The 17,556-nt window shown below is 47.4% G+C and overlaps 3 protein-coding genes across 5 annotated transcripts; 1 reads left to right on the top strand and 2 right to left on the bottom strand.

Moving 5' to 3' along the window:
• Positions 1–51: 51 nt before the first annotated feature.
• On the top strand, positions 52–2,766 carry mycbp (MYC binding protein). The gene is made up of 5 exons (XM_023812992.2): positions 52–291; positions 1,365–1,437; positions 1,528–1,576; positions 1,706–1,835; positions 1,937–2,766. The coding sequence occupies exons 1-5, from the start codon at positions 277–279 to the stop codon at positions 1,979–1,981; spliced, it is 312 nt and encodes a 103-aa protein (XP_023668760.1). The 5' UTR covers positions 52–276; the 3' UTR covers positions 1,982–2,766.
• Positions 2,767–3,222: 456 nt separating this feature from the next.
• On the bottom strand, positions 3,223–6,210 carry gja9a (gap junction protein alpha 9a). Its single transcript, XM_023812991.2, has one exon. The coding sequence runs from the start codon at positions 6,184–6,186 to the stop codon at positions 4,786–4,788; it is 1,401 nt and encodes a 466-aa protein (XP_023668759.2). The 5' UTR covers positions 6,187–6,210; the 3' UTR covers positions 3,223–4,785.
• A 5,160-nt stretch (positions 6,211–11,370) lies between these two features.
• Positions 11,371–17,542, bottom strand: rhbdl2 (rhomboid, veinlet-like 2 (Drosophila)). Of its 3 annotated transcripts, none has more exons than XM_023813017.2 (8): positions 17,277–17,542; positions 15,873–16,127; positions 14,839–14,987; positions 14,319–14,431; positions 13,952–14,052; positions 13,776–13,836; positions 13,552–13,613; positions 11,371–12,788 (listed from the first exon to the last, which is right to left on the bottom strand). In XM_023813017.2, exons 2-8 carry the CDS (start codon positions 16,116–16,118, stop codon positions 12,612–12,614), a joined length of 909 nt encoding a protein of 302 aa, XP_023668785.1. In that variant the 5' UTR covers positions 16,119–16,127; positions 17,277–17,542; the 3' UTR covers positions 11,371–12,611. The 3 variants fall into 3 exon arrangements, with proteins under 3 accessions (XP_023668785.1, XP_023668786.1, XP_023668787.1); XM_023813018.2 differs by lacking the exon at positions 17,277–17,542 and adding an exon at positions 16,921–17,270; XM_023813019.2 differs by lacking the exon at positions 17,277–17,542 and adding an exon at positions 16,584–16,896.
• Positions 17,543–17,556: the final 14 nt, after the last annotated feature.

Raw genomic sequence — 17,556 nt, 5'->3', positions numbered from 1 at the left:
CAGTTTTAAATCAAGGAAATTTCGTTCTTCTTAATAATAGTTGCCAACAGTTGCGCAAGTTGATTCAAAGCGTTCACCTCTACTATGGTGACGGTGCGCACCCACCGCTCATGCGCATACGCATAACGTGACAGGGCTTGGCGGCGCGCCCCCTGCGCTCATGCACACGCGCAATATCCCAAAACGGTGTCTGCCGGCTGCCTGTACGGAGGGAAAAGAAACTAAGAATTAAACTAAATAATAGAATTAGAAAATTTAGCAGTCCATTTAATCGAAATGGCGCACTACAGAGTAAGTATGGTCACGTTTTATAGCGCGGGGTTTTGCGGTTGTCTGGAGAACACCAAATAAACGTGTGGCCAAAGTTTGGTTAGCTGGCTAAGCTAGCCCGTTAGCCGAGAAGCTGAGCAGCCTGAATAATACAAGGACTGGTTTCCTGGGCAACTGGGCTGTTTACCGGCTGCTTCGCCGCATTTATCCATAAGTTTAGTACGAATTACCATTTGGTACAGAGGACTAACTAGCTTTCCGCCTCAAACAAAACTGTTATAGGGCGTTACATATGCCAGCCATTAACTTAATAGTTTAACGATCTGGACTTCTGACAAGGGACGGTAGTTTAAAACGCTTATTTTTTAAGAAATTGTACTAAACGGAGAAAGAGCAGTATTACAGGATTTAAAAGTAAGCTCTGTCCTTAATTAACACCTGATTCCTATCAGGTTGTCCGGCAGGTGTTCGGTTAGAGAGGCTGTCCACCCGAATGCTCCAGTATCTCCGCCTTCGTCTCAGGTGGCGATTAGCGAAGCGGAATAGGCTGAGCTGAGGAACCATGTGCAATCAACCCAAACGACGTATTAGAACAATAACTTATTAGAAATAGCCATATCATTGAATAATTAGCAAGTTTTTAAATAAATGATCTAATAATTTTTATTAATATTTTTAATATTAAACTATACAGCAGACTATACAGAATGACATAGGTTTGCTGTTTCAGGAAGTCGTATGAGAGAAATGTAGAGTACCGGCTATTACCATTTTCATTTTTCGTTTTGTAATCTATGTACCATTCTGTAATGGATGAAGCGCTAGTTTGCTGCCACCTGGTGGTGAAAGGGGATTAGTGTCTGTGGCTGTGCACATAGAAATGGCCGGGGGTGAAGCCCTCACTTTACGAGCAAAGCCAGCCAGCTCAATTTTGCATCTGAACGTTGTTCACTAGGCCATTTTTGCGCCATTACATGAAAGTCGGTGCATAAAGTGTGGACCTTAAAGATACTTCTAGCTGTATGATCTCCCATGCTTTGTTGACTAATCATCTGCATTAAAAGACACTCTCTCCTCCTCTTTGGTGTGTTGAGGGTTCTGAATCCAAGCGGGAGCAGTTCAGGAGGTACTTGGAGAAAGCTGGAGTCCTGGACAGCCTCACCAATGGTAAAGCTGGCTTTCTGGGGTCACTACTGGCATCACAGTGTCACCTGACCTGCTCTTAGGTTAACACTGCGCTTCGCTCTTGCCTTGCAGTGCTTGTGGCGCTGTACGAGGAGACGGAGAAGCCTACCAACGCTTTAGAGTATCTTTTTCACAAGGGCGCCTTTCCATGTGCCATCAGTGTCCAGTAGAGGTCGCTGTCTTGATGTAATGGGGCTGCATTCAAAATTATGAGTTACCAAGGAGACGAGTCCCTTAACATGTGGCCCAGTTTCGTCAAGCAACACCTGGGCGTGGCTGGTCCAGAGTCCGGGGAGACAGAGACCCTGCGACAGGAGGTGGCTGACCTGCGAGGGAAGTGCGAGAAGCTGACGGAGGAGAACAAGGAGCTCCGAAGCAGGGTACACCCCGATCCTCACCTCCCAGGGAGCTCACTTTGAAGCAGCCTTCAGGCACGTTTGCTCGGCCCTGACCTTGTCTTCCTCCTCTCTCCTCTTTGTAGCTTCTGCAGTATGAACCCACAGCAACGGAAGGAGGACCTGAATGAGACCACCACTGTGGGACTTGCACAGAGGTCACTTTAAAACATTGCAACACTGGGAACTCCCAAGGAAACTCTTTCTGTTGATATAATATAAATGACTGCACTGCTAATGTTGTTGAACTTTTCTTTTTTAATTATAATTTTTATATTGAATATCTGAATTTAGTACACTTCTTTTTTTTTTTCAGTCACTCTGCTGCTGTGCTCAGTCATTTGGTGCTAGGGCTGTATGGGTCTGGTTTTTATGCACCGGTGATGTTACCAGGAATGTTATTTCTGTAAAACAGCAGAAGGGTCGTGGTGCCAGACATGTTTGCGTTTCCAAGTTTATATTAAAGTCAGAATAAGGTGCTTTTTTTGTTTGAATGTAAACAGTTGTGGCTGCAGGAATGTAAGTGGCTTCTTTGTGGGGCTCCGTCCACGTCGCTGGAAAGTTGGATCATACAAACCAGACGCCATCTAAAGTTGATTCTTATTTTTATAGTTTTCTTCAATGAGAATTTTAAGCTTATTTTGAGGATCGTTACAGCTAAAATTAAACTGCATGTAATGAATGTAATTAACTGGTATTACCTACAGATGGCCAGCATCTCCCATTGGTAAAGTATCTCTTCACACTCCCTGATCTGATTTCTCAGATGTACTGCAGTACACCTGTTTTTCAGTCTCTCAGGTCATTGCACAAACAGTCATTCCTGTGATTATACTAAATTGTAATGGGTCCTGTTGTAGGCTGTTAACAATGGAAGAGTTTGTTATATTTCCTTAATAAGCACTTACGAACACGATCCCTCTGCCCCTGTCGTTCTTAACATGGTTTGTGAGTTGCATCTATTTTTTACCAATTACCTCTTAAGTGCAGGCAGCCATTGGCCTAAACCTTTGCTGGGTGGTGAGAATGTATAAGGTGTGTTGTGGGAGGTGACAAGCCCCAAGTGTCACTAGGAAGCTCCCTTGTTTTGACACCCATTGTTCCCGGACAAAGGGGAAAAGTGTTAAGCGCAGCAAGAGAAACCAGCTTAGTGAGGCAGTAGGACTGGATTCCACAGGCACAGCAAATGGTTATCAGCACATGCGTTTATTGCACAAATCCACAGAGCAGCACTGTGAAGGCCAATTCGTACTTCACTTTTCCGCACTTTCGGTCAGGCACAGGGTGAGAGAAATTTTGTCATGAGGAGTTGTGTGCATGTCGGCTGTGCTTGTGCAGGGAAATTGAATGGAATTGTTTCCATTAGGTGGCAGCAGTGACTTTTACAGTGCAGAAGTCAACCAAGAAAGTTTAGAATTGTTGTAGTAGTAGTAGTAGTAGTAATTATGGTGAGCAGTTGTATGAGGAGGTGTGGAGGTACCTGCATATCTAAATTTTCATGCTGTCCAGACATTATGCCAAGGTATGCATTATTTTCAAAAGCAACACTATTCCGGCATTTTGAAATCTTGGTGAGTAAAATTTGCAGAGGGGGGCTGGAGGTGTCCCTGTCTAAATTTTGCACAAGGATTTAAAAATTCCAAGGCATGCTGTATTACCTTAATACCGTCCAAGCCTGACAACTTTAAAACTGTTGATAAAAGTTTACCCATTTCATTATACTACTTGTATTTGTGTTTGTTGGAATACATCTGCCCTCTCCTGGTCTGGTGGAATATCAATGCTGTATGCAGCACCTCCAGGGAGGTGGCTGATGTTCCTCTGCATTGTCATGCCGTTTACAGATCAAGGTAGGACATGACGAGCTAAAAGGAAACTGATTTTAGAAGGTGATAAACATAGCAGCCCTGCATGCCTGTGCTTGCAGCTGGTGAAGCCTGTTTTTGGAATTGTGGGTCATTCTATTTCATTGCCTGTCGTAACTGTATATTAATTGAACATCATTTCCACTCAGCAAATCTGAGGATTAGTGCTGTTCTGGAAAATTAAGATGCTTTGGATGGTGTAGCCTTTAACAGACTGTTTTTTTGCAACTGTGTTTCTGCAAACATTGAAACTCCACTCATGTTAGTCATAAAAAGAGTAGGTTGTAGAATAGTAGCTTCTCTTATTAAGCAGGATTTGTCAAGATGTCTTCCACCAGCAAAACCTTATCCTGTCAACAGTCCCAGCCTTCTTCCAATTATAAATTTGCAGAAGTGCCCACCATTCTTCAGGTCAGAGGCAGCGGACCTTTATTATGACCTGGATCAGCGCCACCTTTTTGATTCTCAGCAGTCATCCAGGTCACTCCTCCCAGAAGAAATGGATCCAAGAGGAAGACCAGCAATCGACGGAAACGTGACCGCGGTTTAATGTGGAACCTGTCCATAGCTGCCCTCACAGAAATGGCTTCCAGGGATACATTTTGTTGGTGTGGATGCACAGCAGTAATGTACACGGATGTTTGGAGGGTAGGTGCTCGGATGGGGGTTGGGGTGGGCGTGGCCTAGGGTAAATTTTGCTGAGTATAGGAGAGGGGGGGTCCTCAGTACATCTTACTGGTGGCTTCTCCTTCAGTAAATCTGGTGGCAGTGGTGGGGGAGGGGGGGTAATATAGTTGGTTATTGAAAAGAGGCAGACAACCTCCAAATGAGGGGTACTTCCAATTGTCCACATACCCTCAGAACATCCCTTTTCACATACCTGGTCCACAGACTGTTCTAGAAGGGAGCTGGGTCATCAATTTGGGGAATTTAAGTGCATGAGGGATTGGTGTACTCCAGGGCATTCGGTCAGCCCCAGACCCCAGGCCTCAGAGCCTTTTGCTATGGGGGCCATTGAAGGTTTGCCGTGCTGCTGAGGGATGGGCCCCGGATGGCTCTGACACTCGGGTCTAAACCTGCAGGTCGGTAGCTGCTTGCCTCCTGCTGATATTCGCTAGTTCTCCACTGCGGCTCTGCTCGGACTCGGAGCCGGACACTTGGGTCGAGTGGGTGGGGTCTGATTTGGAAGTGGTGTGGATGCGACCGCCTGGGAAACGGGCCTTTGCCACGCCCCCCTCACCGCTCCGGGTGTCTGCATCAGATCCATTTGCCTCCTCCACCGTGAAACAGTGCCAGGGTGCGCTGACCCGCCGCGGCCTTCTCACCCCACCCACCACCAGGGTGGGGCAGGACAAAGCATGGAAAGTGTCCCCTGGAAGGGTGGGGTACAGGAGGCCCTCGAGCTCCTCCTGCTGTGGTGGGATCGTAGCGTCAGCTGGCGGTGAGCGGGTATCGCTGCTGGTGTTGGAGTTTTTTTTGTACCCCTTGGGGCTGGGAGGATCCTCCTCAGCATCCTCGGTTCCCCTGGCACCCGGCTCCCCAGTGGAGTCTGGGGACGGGGTGCTAAACGCGGGGTACAGCTGGCTTTCCACCTGCTTTTCGTGCTGAAGGGCATAACGCCCGTGGGCCAGCAGGGCGGCGGCCTTGTGCTCCGTCGCGGTGCCCTGGCTCACCCGCGAGTTCTTCTTCGACTTACCGAGGTAGCAATCCTCCAGTTCATCCTTCAGGTGCGGGTAGTATCCCAGGATGCCCTTCTTCAGCGTTTTGAAGCCCAGGTGCACCACCTCCAGGATGCTGAAGAAGAGCGAGACGCCAGCGATGCCCTGCATGAACACCATGAAGACGGATTTCTCGGTGGGGCGGGAGATGAAGCAGTCCACCGTATTGGGGCAGGGCTCACGCTCGCACTTGAAGAGCGGGTCCAGCCGAAGGCCGTAGAGAAGATACTGTCCGGCCATAAAGGACACCTCCACGGCAGAGCGTGCGATGATGTGTGCGACATACGTGCGGAGCAGGGCCCCTCGCAGGGGAGCCTTGTTCAGTTTGCTCTGCTCCAGCTGCCGCAGCTCGCGCTCCAGCCGTCGACGGGGCTCTGCCGCGTCGGCTTCCGTGGCCTCCAGCTCCCGGCGGAGAGCCGCCTTCCTGCGCTGCCGCTGCTTCTCCAGGGCGCGGAGCCGGTACAGGGCGTGCCCCATGTAGACCAGCGACGGCGAGGACACGAAAATGACCTGCAGTACCCAGTAGCGGATGAGCGAGATGGGGAAGGCGCAGTCGTAGCAGACATTCCGGCAGCCCGGCTGCTCCGTGTTGCAGATGAAGTCGGACTGCTCGTCGTTCCAGACGTCCTCCGCGGCCACGCCCAGCACCAGCATGCGGAAGATGAACAGGATGGTCAGCCAGATCTTCCCCACCATGGTGGAGTGGATGTGCACCTCCTCCAGGATGCCTCCCAGGAAGTTCCAGTCACCCATCTTCACACTGAGCTAGTGCCTGTGGGAGAGGTTGGTGCCGGGAAGAGACCCCCGTAATGCAGAGGAGAGATCAGGGCAAAACAGGATAGAGAAACTGCTTAATTGTCAGAAACTTCATTTGGACAAAAAGGGGAGATTTTAGTGCAGGGGTTGTGAGATGTGTAACTGCTGCCCTGCCTGTTGTGGCAGGTTTAGGGTTTATCAGATCATTTCATAATAAAGGTCATTATCTTGCTCTTCTGACTTGGTTTTAGCTCTGCTCAGGCTGCCTGCTGAGGCAATTTGCATTTTACAGAAACCTGCCCATGAAACTGACATTATTTTAATGAGGAGGGAAGGAAAATGAATGAGATGAAAATGTAAAATGGTTAATATTTTGCATGCTCTTAACAACCGTGTCTGCTATCTGGGCTTGTAAATACTACATTAACAAAACCCTGGAGAAAAAAATAAACATATTGTCTTCATCCAAACACCAATGATCACAGGTGGTTAAAAATCAATTTTTAAACATTCTATTTTCCATGTATTAACTGGGTTAAAGTAACAACCTGTCCACTGACCTGTCAGGTGAGGAACAGTGCATCCATGATGGTCCATACCTCACCTCACTGGCTGTGCAGATGACCATGCAGAGCGGTGGCCCATGACTTACCGTCTGGCTGTTCCCACTTTTCCAGGGCTCCGTGATCATTTATAGGGGCAGCAGAAATCGATGTGTCTGTCAGTGTGGGCATGACCCAGCCACCAATGTCCCTGAGCCCCGAGCCAGCAGGGGGGGCGTTTATATTCCAGCTGGACTTATGGAGCCCTCATCTCTTCACCTTGGGGAGACCAGCAGTCAGAGTAATGATGTAATGAAACATTCCTCAATACCCACCATGGGGAAACAGTCAGACACACACCTGAATAATACCTAGGCGGTTTTGTGAAAGGTCATTTCTACTCTGTGTAGCTAAAAAGCCTGTAAAAGTGTCAATATCATACTAGTCCTACAGGAATTGACTCCATCACATTCGTACATATACTATGATCTTTCTTGACAGTTGATGCTCTCAGTAGTCCTTGAAGTCCACCAGAGTTAAATCTTTTAAACTCTTTCTCTGTCATTTCAGATATGTATTTTAAGACTGTATTTGACAGAGTATGTCATAGTGCCTGCTTCTGAAATTATAGGTTGTAGACACACATTGCTATTAAAAGAAACCAGTCATGCATTTGTAATTAGTTACAGTCTTTTACAGCTGTGGTGGTCACCAGAGTTATAAATAGCCATGTGTTAAATTCTATGTACATTATGTAAATATAGACATAAATACACAGAACCATTCAGCCATCAGGCCCAAGCCCCTCCCTGGTAAAGCTGCTGGATCAGTTCTGCACTGAGATCAATGGGTCGCGTCCGATTTCATACCCGGATGGTTTCCCCCAAATGTAATTAGGTTCCTCCTGCCTGCTTCAGTGGTACTTTATTCCATTTACAAGGATCGATGAACAGTGGACTGCAGGCCTGCATTGGGATTAAAAGTCGGCCCTGGATTGTCGGCCAGACAGGTCCACTGCACAAACATACCAATGATAAATTTTCCCTGGGGTGTTGGGCGGCCCACAAACCTATGGGCTCACATGGCAGATGGCCCGTCCAGGCATGTTCAGTCTTTGTGATACATGTATTATGTAATATGCATTTAAATACAAAGTTGTATTATGCAGTTTGTATTTGGCTCACGTCATAGAAATGATTACGTAATTTGTGGCGAAAATACTTTGATGTTCAGTTTTTTTGTATTTTGAAAAAACAAGAACGACTTTCCCTATAATGAATGCATGATGGCATCATGTGCGCAGAACATTTGTACAATGAGGGAGATTATTACTTCTGACATTGACATGTCCAGTAGTTGATCACTTGTTCTGAACCAAAGGATTTACAAGCTTCATTCAAGCTTATTTGTGTTTAAAGGTTTTAAAGATTTAAAAAAGTGAAGTATTTCTTTTAGTTATTTGCATTTGTGGTGCAAAAAAAAAAAAGCAGTTTTGTCAAATTCCAAAAAAACAAATCTTTGTTAATATTACTTTATCATTCGATTGACTATCCATTATCTAAGTGTCCGGTTGAGTAGCTGCTATACAGTAACGACACTTCACGATATTTGATCTTCTGTCTGGTTTTACATTTGTGTTGTGTCTCATTAAGTAGTGAAAAAAATGTTGCTCTTATGCTTGGCCATTCGAGTCCGTGTGCATGTGAAGTAATAGGATTATACAGAGTAGAAGTATGTGAGATATAGTTTTGTCGTATCAAAATACAAAATACTATAGTTCATTTTAATATTTGGGGTGGCACAGTGGCAAGCACTGTTGCCTGACAGTGCTGGACCCAGGTCTCAAATCTCCGCCAGAATTCCACGTGTGTGGAGTTTGCATGTTCTCCCTATGTCATCATGGGGATTCCCCCACAATCCAAAAACATGCCGAGGCTGATTGGAGTTACCAAACTGTCTGCAGCTGTGCATGTGAGTGTGCCCTGCGATGGGTTGATGCCCCATGCTGGGTTTTTCCCTGCCTTGTACCCATATCTTCTGGGATAGGCTCCAGTCCCCCCAATACCCCAAACAGGGCAAGCAGTTACGGAAGATGGATGGATGGATTTTAATACTTTGCTTGGTGGCTGTATTTTGTAATTTATTTTGATGCATTTACAAACAGGGTATTTTGCGTTTCGTATCAAAATATATTCCGATGTACTTTTGTCCATCTCTGCATCCAAGTATGGTGAACTGGGGTTTATTAAATCAGACACCTGAGGATTCACCTTATGCTGGTCAAGTCAGTACAGCAGTCATTCTAGGTACCAAAACAGACAGGCTGTACTATCACTTCCATCCATAAACCTCCACTTATCCAGCATGATTTGGAGGACATGCTGCTGTCCCAGGCTGCACAGGGCAGAGTGGGGGCAGAAAGTACAAATCCAGGTTTTGTTCCAACCAGCCAGTTGAGTACTCTGTGACTGTGACTCGTTATACTCAACTGTTTGGTTGAAAGAAAACCCTGGTCTGGATTTGTACTTCCTGGGCCTGAACTTTCCACCTCTGGTGAGCTGAACCCTGCACGAGGAGAACATGCTCCACACACACAGAGCAGGCCGTGATTAGCACTCACACTCCTGAAAGTGTGAGGTTACACTGTGCCCCCCCCCTCCTCAAAGTGCAACTTTCAGAGACACTGGGATTGTTACTGCCGCTATTATGTGACAGAGTGTTACATAAGCATCAGTCCTGTGCCTCTGTGGGTACCGGCTGTGGATCCTGGCATTCTGTCTGCCCCGCTTACTGCCCAAAATGACCAGAACGTCTCAATGAAATATTCTTAGGACTTCACGCAAACAACAGGGTGAAAATATCTATTCCTCACATTAATGAAACTGTCCTAAGAAAACTGCCTCAAAATCTGAATCAAAGAGAGAGACAGAGAAGGCAGCGAGGAAGGGGGTGGGTGTGGTTGACATGATCCCCCCCCTCCCCTAATCTCACATCATATCCGGTATCAACTGCAGGCATGGGGGTCACGCCAGTTTCACAGCTAATGAGGGGCGGTCCTTATCCAGTTGGTCCCCAAATGGCCACTCGCTGACAAATGGATGAAAGGGTTAACGCCCTTTTATGGGAGAGGCTCAGCTTGACTCTTTCGGGAATTCTGGTTACCAAGGAAATACACACCATGCACCAGGGGTGTTAACTGAAGCTGTCGACGGCCCCCTTGGCGCCCCACCGCACCTCTCAGCGCACCGATGAAGTGCACCCTGACCACAAACAATCCAGCGTTTTTAACTCCAGCTGTTGGGTTTGCACATGTACACGGACTCCCAAGAAGCTCCAATAGGTGGCTGCTTCATAAAGTGCCCCAGCTGGCATTAAGCCCGCAGAACAAACAGCCAAACAAACGACAGACAGTCAGCCAGCCAAAGAAACAAAAGACAGACACAGACAGCCAAACAAAAAACAGACAGACAGACAGCCAGCCAAAGAAACAAAAGACAGACAGACAGTCAGCCAGCCAAAGAAACAAAAGACAGACACAGACAGCCAAACAAAAAACAGACAGACAGACAGACAGCCAGCCAAAGAAACAAAATACAGTCAGCCAAACAAAAGACAGACAGACAGACAGCCAAACAAAAGACTGAGACAGCCAGCCAGCCAAACAAAAGACAGACAGCCAGCCAGCCAAACAATAGACAGACAGCCAGCCAGCCAAAGAAACAATAGACAGACAGACAGCCAAACAAAAGACAGACAGACAGACAGACGACACAGACAGACAGACAGAAGACACAGACAGACAGACAGAAGACACAGACAGACAGACAGAAGACACAGACAGACAGACAGACATATCGATATATAAGCACTGTGTGTATTGATGTGTGAAGCCCACACTGGAATGTTCCTCACAGGCCGAATGGTGAATGTCCTGGCTGGTGGGATCGATGACCTTTTTAAAACATCAAAATGTCAAGCTGGGTCACCATCTCAGAGACTCAGGGACAGCCCCAGTGACTGCTTTGTCCAAAAAAAAAAAAAGAAACCCTGCCAACTCTTCCAGAACATCTGGGGTGTTCTGAACTTTATTTTAGCAGCTAAACAAGCATGGAAAACTCCCTGTCAATCTGAACATCCAAATGGTCCCTGAAGATGTTTTATGAACCTAAACGCCAAAAGTACCTCTAAAAATAAGTAAGAGGTGTTACATAAGTCCCTGTATCTGCACAGACAGGTATTATGTCAGATATTGCCAGCATACAGACATTCCAGAATTATTCAGATAAATTTCATCCATAAGACTTAATAGCTTGATCACTAAAAATTCATATTCATTGCCAGACTGCCGATTCAGTACAGGGTCATGGTGGAATCAGAGGGCAGCAGGCAGGGCGCAGCCTGGGTGAGGCTGGCGAAGGGGAGGGACATGTAACAGATTACGGACCAACGGGTGTAACTACAGGAGGCGGCTCCAAAACATCTGACTGAAATTACGTTTGTTAGAAATTTCATGGCGTGTATCGAACCGTGAGCTGTGCATCATTACACCCCCTGTGCCACACACATCTACACACAGACACATACTGCAGGTATCAGGGAAATAAATGGGAACAAATCATGCAACAGTAACTCTTATATGTTTAAGATAATTATAAAAAAAACATTTATTTCATTGTTCTACAGGACCAATAAAATACAGAATACATAATGAAGCATATGAAAAGTATAAAATATACTTCAAACTGAGTACTAGTCATCAACAAAATACCAACTAAACATCACAGCCCTTTCTCAAACTACCAATTAATACCAGCTAATTTGATTAAAGCAAAAACAAAATGAAACAAAAATGACTCAATGTGACGACCTGCCCAATTAGTGATCACACTCTCCCAAACACTTCTGCCTTAGGGTCTTTTGCGGTGGGACACAGGGTCATGCAACAAATTTTAAATGGAGCAAGATGACCTCCTTAACGGTCACAACACAAGTAACACGGCCAAAACACCAGCACAATTCCCCTTCGTTCCCCTTCAAGTCAGGCGACAGTAACTCACCCCAAAACTCATCAGGGTAACTCATCAGCACCGGGATGGGAAAAGGGCTGGAAACGTATCAGACACTGGTGTTTAAGGAGAAGATGCACCTTACCAATGGAGCAGTGAATGACTTGCTAACACATTAAGGCCACACCAGCTTCAACCCCTAACTGAGCTTCCTGAGTCACCACTCTGAACAATACAAAGAATGGCAAGTTGTTATTTTCATACAATTAGTAAAGCGAGGAATAATGGCAGATGTTCACAGTAGTGACTCCAAAACAGGCACGACGTGGGACTGTCCCAAAGAACGAACGGCGGGCAGAAGGACGTCCTTCAGCTCATGTAAACACTGTGTCATTTCTGCAGTATAAACGGCAACTTGTTTAGGTTAAGAGGAATAAAACATTTCTAAAATAAGGCAGGAATGTTCCAAGAAGACCTGAGAGTAAACAACATATCTTTCTGGTAACAGTCAAAAGTTACGCTGTTTGAAGACTGAACTCGCAATGTGGAGAACCATTCATGGGCGATATAACCTGAGACTGAGATATGTCTGCTAATTTACCTGAGTTCTGCTTTGTAACGGGTCAGAAATTGGGCTAAACAGGAAGCCATCCCACACGGTGGAAAGGATACAGCCCTCCCTCATCGCCAGTGTCATCAAGCGCAATGACACCAACGACTAAAGGATCTCAAAATCTCCCCTTACAGAAAAAAAACATCCCAAAATACAATTAAGGGATGGCTCCCCATACAAAGATTGACTGTATCCTAAAAGACACGTTCACCAGTCCATAACCACGCGTTGAACGTGCCTTTTGACTTTAGCTGCTTGGCCCTACGCTGGGGAAAGGAAGATGTTGAAGGCCACGGCAAACACGATGAAGAGGAGGTATCCCACGATGCACATCCAGAATCGAGGGTCCCTGAGGAGCTTCTGATTGTAGCTGCTGAAGAAAACGTAGCCGACGGTCATGCCCGCTATGCCGCCAGCAATGTGGGCCACGAAGGAGACCTGGCGGGAACAGGGATGGGCTCAGTACGGTGGGGCGGGCCTAAAGCTCTCTGAGTTCTGATAAGGGCCACAAGCTTTGCTTTTGTTTTCCTTCAAGACCTAATGCTGATGCAAACAGTACTTTCATGCTTATCGGCAGGTGTTACGGAAGTCAAACATCTGTGCCGTTGATATTCAAAGCTCGCCGATTTATCTCGGCAAGCACAACTGGAAGAGCCGGTTTAAAAGATGTGAGGATCGAGAGCAACACTGTAGCGGCATAAATTTTGATCTAGTGAGGGGAAGAACGTTCAAAGATAAAATTAATGGCTCTGAAGAGGAAATGAGCAGAAAGATGTGAATAGCATGGAAGCTGGTCAGGCCCAGTAACAGGAGAAATAAATAGAGATGACATAACATTCTGGGATTTCCCCTGGCAGCAGCAGGACAGCTGCAATGCTCCCTGAACCCGAGGCATGGCTCTCATCTTCTGATGATCTCAAACATGTGACTTGAGGATGGGCTACGAATGGGGGGTGAGGTGCTGGGCACTGCTTCAGAAGCGCAGCCACAGGATGTGAGGTCACTTATTCGTGTCAGCATCCAGCCACATTCTTTAAACTGTTAACCACCTCATCCTGTCTAGAAGGACAGAAGCTGGCTTCCATTGTGCTGTGGACAGCGATCGGTGCAGAGTCACAGGATCCCTGACAATCCCACTCTTCCACTGTGCCTTTATATCAACATTTCCTGGTTTTAGGGATTTCACTGGTATGACTCTTACCTTGTAACCTGAATCATGAGTCAGAAACCTTCTGTAGAGGGCAAACCCCATGTCGGTCCCCACTGGCAGAAAAGAGAGGGAAAAAACGCGGATGTCAGACACTGGCGGAAAAGACACTGGGATGTCAGAGCTCAGGGCAGCACAGTTATACTGTAGGTGGTGAGCTCAGCTCTGGTGAGGCTGCAAGCCACAGAGAATCGGACCGGGTTCCCGCGCCAACCTACCGATGAGCACGATCGCCGCGATGCGGAAGATTCCCAGCAAGGGCAACATCTCCCTGAAATTCTGCAGGAGACGAGAGGCACAGCAGTCAGGGATGGGGGATGGGCTGCAAGTCGCATGCAGAGTAAATCGGGCCCGTATGGGGTTGGGGTTGTAGGCAGTAAGAAGGTGGACTTACCACTATGGCGTTCATGAAGTAGCCGCCCATCAGGGCGTAGACTCCACCCGAGGCCCCCACCAGGGCATTCAAGGGATCAAATATGGAGCTCGCCAGAGAACCTATGGACAGGGAAACACAAGGAACCCGCCTTCAGCCCGGAACCGGTTTGGAGAGAAGCAGGAAAAACCGGAAGTATGAGGAGGGCCTGGTGTGATCCCATAGCAAGCCACAGCCTGGAGCTACAGCCATAAAGTCATAATCCTGTAACACTGGGATGAATGAATCTGTGTCTCCCCCTTGGAATTTTAAATCCACAAACCAAGTGTGAGTCTGTCCCCAAGCGCATGGTGTGGAGCTACAGCAGGGAGCGCCAGCCTCAGCTCACCTGCAAGGACGCCGCTCATGTACACCATGCCCACCTCGAAGCCCTTGTGCACCAGCTCCAGGGGAATGCCCAGCAGCAGCTGCATCAGCAGGTTCCCCAGGATGTGCTGCACCCTGTGCGGATGGGAGGGGAGGTCAGCTGATTGGGAAAGACCAGAGCACTGATGGGAGGCCTGGGAATGTAGGAGGTAGACTGACGGGAATCTGATGGTGGTGGGGGGTGGGGGCGGTTGGATAAGGGACTAACAACAAGTGTAATGGAAGGGAGCGGGGAGGGTAAGTGCATGGTGGGGGGGTGGGGTAAGGGTCCGATGGGAGCCTGAGAATGGGGAGCACAGGGAAGGGGGGGAGGCATGGGCAGATGGGGACTGGGGAAGGGGAGGGACGTGTAACAGATCAACTGGAAACCTGGGGGGAAGATGGGGACCAGATTACGGACCAATGGGAACCCAGGAAGGGAGGGGGGCTGGTTAAATGCACTGAGTGCAGCCTCCTCCCGTGCTCCCCGCGGTCACACCCACCCCGCATGCACGAACATATAGGAGATGAAGCGCCACGCCTGCTCCCTTTTGTCGGGTTTGTAGGTCAGGGGGCTGTTCCAGATCCCATCCCCCAGCGTCACCCACTGCTTCTGCGGTTTCCACACGGCGTAGTAGATGAAGACAGCCAACTGCAGGCAGAAGGATGGACACATCAGCACCATGGAGCCACAGCCAGAGCCCCGCTCTAGGGGGGCTGCCCCCTGCTACCACTGGGCTGACTGACAGCACATGCCCCCCCATTATCAATCATTCAGGGCCCTTCCCACAGCACTGTACTTTAATGGTACTTTCAATACTTCCCGTTTCCACTGACTTCTGGTTGAGTACCAGTATCCAAAATACCTAAAGTACCAAACCAGCTGGGCTACGTTTTTCTGCACTTTGGGGTGAGCAAACATGTCCATTGTCAACTGGTTATGCAAATACCCTGCGTCTGAAATACTGTGCTGTTATTTTTCGATTTGTTTTGTCATCTTGAAAAAAACAAATGACAAATAAATAATGTATGTATTTGACGTTAAAACATATGCAAATTAAGAGTAACACAATAAAAACTAACTGGAATTTCTTTTGTTGGACGGCCAGATGAACACCGCTTCAGTTCCTAAACCTCTCCCCAAGGGGCACCCCAGCCATTCCATGTGTTTACTACCAGATTATTTAATGAATTAATTCAATTAATTAGTTTTAAAAGTCATTGAGGTACTGATTTTCCATATGAGGTGGATGGAGGTCAAGGGAAACATACATGGGTGTATTGGACGGTTGCAGCAAATACTGGGGTGACTTTAGAGGAGGTTTTGAAATGGCTAATCTGACACACTTTGACGGACATAATCCCATAGCACTACACCAAAATGAAGATCATTTAAACATTATTCTCTGATTTTTGCACAGTACTGTATTTTTGTACCTGTACATCTCTATTTCAGCTGGGACTGCTGGACCCAAGATTGCAGCTGAGAAGCTGCATCAGATAATCGCAGCTCAAAGGATGGCAGAGCGGAGCCCACCTCTCCTATGCTGACGAGGATGATGAAGATGGGAGGGGGGCAGCAGTTGGCTCGCTCCAGGTAGACGTCGCGTGCATGTGGAGGAAGCATCCACCGGGAGATGGAGTGCTGGAACCTCTCACAGCAGCCCACCGGGCCCCCACCTTCATCACCATCAGCTGCCTCCTCCTCTGGCTCCTCCTCTGGCGCCTCCTCATCCCTCCACACTGGGAAGGCTGAGGACTGATCCACCTCCACGGACTCCATGTTTCACTGCTGCGGGGGTTCAAGGTTAGAACGTCAAATCTCAGGATGGGCCTTTCTGTTTTACCCTTGAAAGTTACAGACGTAAAACTGCAAAAGTAATACAAGACAGAGAAGAGAATGGATAAAGGGGAGAGAAAAAAAGATTCCTTACTGCTGTAAAAACACTTCTAATTATCAAAAGACTTTCAATAGAATTCCACAAGTAATGCTCTTATGTCGTGTTATTTTTTGTAATTTATTTTACTTTAATGTGACCAATTACACCAAAACAAATTCATTGTCCTCCGGATGTACATGATGAATAAAGCTGAAATTGATTCTTAATTGGAGCTGCCGGGAGGAGTCACATCAGATTAAAGACAGGTTTGTAAGATAAGTTATCAGCGTCCGAAAGACTACACGAGTGCGTTTGTTCTCCCTTTGTTCTGCAAGGCGCGCCTTTGCTGTTCACACTGTAGCTCTTACCTTTTTCTAATAGATCTGTGCTATATGTAAACGTTAATGCAGCCCGGAAACACATATAACCGGTGGTAAACAAGCAGCCACACGGGCTATGATGGGGAGTTGTATTTTAAGGCGTTGCTCCCATTCATTATAGGTTACTTCCTGAACATAAGCAACAGACTTTTTTTATGCAATCCAGTGATTTGGTGAAACACAGCACAGTATACAATTCAACACGATTAGTTCGGGTGAAAATGAGCATTTTCATGCCCGCAATGTTTGTAAGCGTAGATGTATTACTGAAAGACCACAAACGGTGTTCAGACACAGGACTAATTCCCTACCCCCCCTTCCCTACCTTTGCGAATATCCTGATATTCCACATGCACTCCAGATTAATCCGAGTCCCTGCTTAACTTTATAACCGGCGTCTAGATCATTTTCATAGCTTGAACCATAGGAATAATAAGGTTTGTTGTGATAAAACGCGTAGCATGTAGGAATGGAGGGAGAAAACGAAAGCTTCCCCCGCAGTCCGAGAAGCGGCGGAGGTCTCTCTCCCGAAAGTGAGCTCAGTGATTACAGGCTTCTCCCAGGGTTGCTGCTTCCTCGCATTTCCTTCTCTTCGAGACACCGGACGCCGAGCGCAAACAGGATACCCAGCAGATGACAACTTTAGAACAGTCCATATCCCCCCCACAGCGCCCGACTTACCTGCCAGGGCCGAGTCGTGCAAACACACCAGGAAGCGTCACGCAGGTATGACGGCGGAGCCACACGCGCCTATGTGCTCACGAGCTGTCCCCCGCTTACCGCTGCAGGTTACGATCAGATACAGATAGTACGTCGAAATGTAGGAATAGGACAATCGCATTGACTTTCAGGTGTCAAGGATGTAAGGCTGGGATGGTCGCACTACCATTCAGTATATAATTTCCCCGCGGCAACTATCAAACGGCTCGCAACGTACACTGGGAGGCGTAGCGCTGCCGGC

Source organism: Paramormyrops kingsleyae, chromosome 9 (genome assembly GCF_048594095.1).
Source record: "Paramormyrops kingsleyae isolate MSU_618 chromosome 9, PKINGS_0.4, whole genome shotgun sequence".
Classification (NCBI taxonomy): domain Eukaryota; kingdom Metazoa; phylum Chordata; class Actinopteri; order Osteoglossiformes; family Mormyridae; genus Paramormyrops; species Paramormyrops kingsleyae.
The sequence above is the reverse complement of the archived record's forward strand: the minus strand, read 5'-3'. Positions and strand labels throughout refer to the sequence as shown.

Coding starts and splice junctions, on each gene's coding strand:
- gja9a (XM_023812991.2), bottom strand. CDS start 6,186: ATGGGTGACTGGAACTTCCTGGGAGGCATCCTGGAGGAGGTGCACATC.
- rhbdl2 (XM_023813017.2), bottom strand. CDS start 16,118: ATGGAGTCCGTGGAGGTGGATCAGTCCTCAGCCTTCCCAGTGTGGAGG. Junction 14,053..14,318: donor CATGAGCGGCGTCCTTGCAG/GTGAGCTGAGGC, acceptor CCCTGTCCATAG/GTTCTCTGGCGAGCTCCATA. Junction 12,789..13,551: donor CTCATGATTCAGGTTACAAG/GTAAGAGTCATA, acceptor TGTTCCCGCCAG/GTCTCCTTCGTGGCCCACAT.
- mycbp (XM_023812992.2), top strand. Junction 1,577..1,705: donor AAGCCTACCAACGCTTTAGA/GTATCTTTTTCA, acceptor CATGTGGCCCAG/TTTCGTCAAGCAACACCTGG. Junction 1,836..1,936: donor ACAAGGAGCTCCGAAGCAGG/GTACACCCCGAT, acceptor TCCTCTTTGTAG/CTTCTGCAGTATGAACCCAC.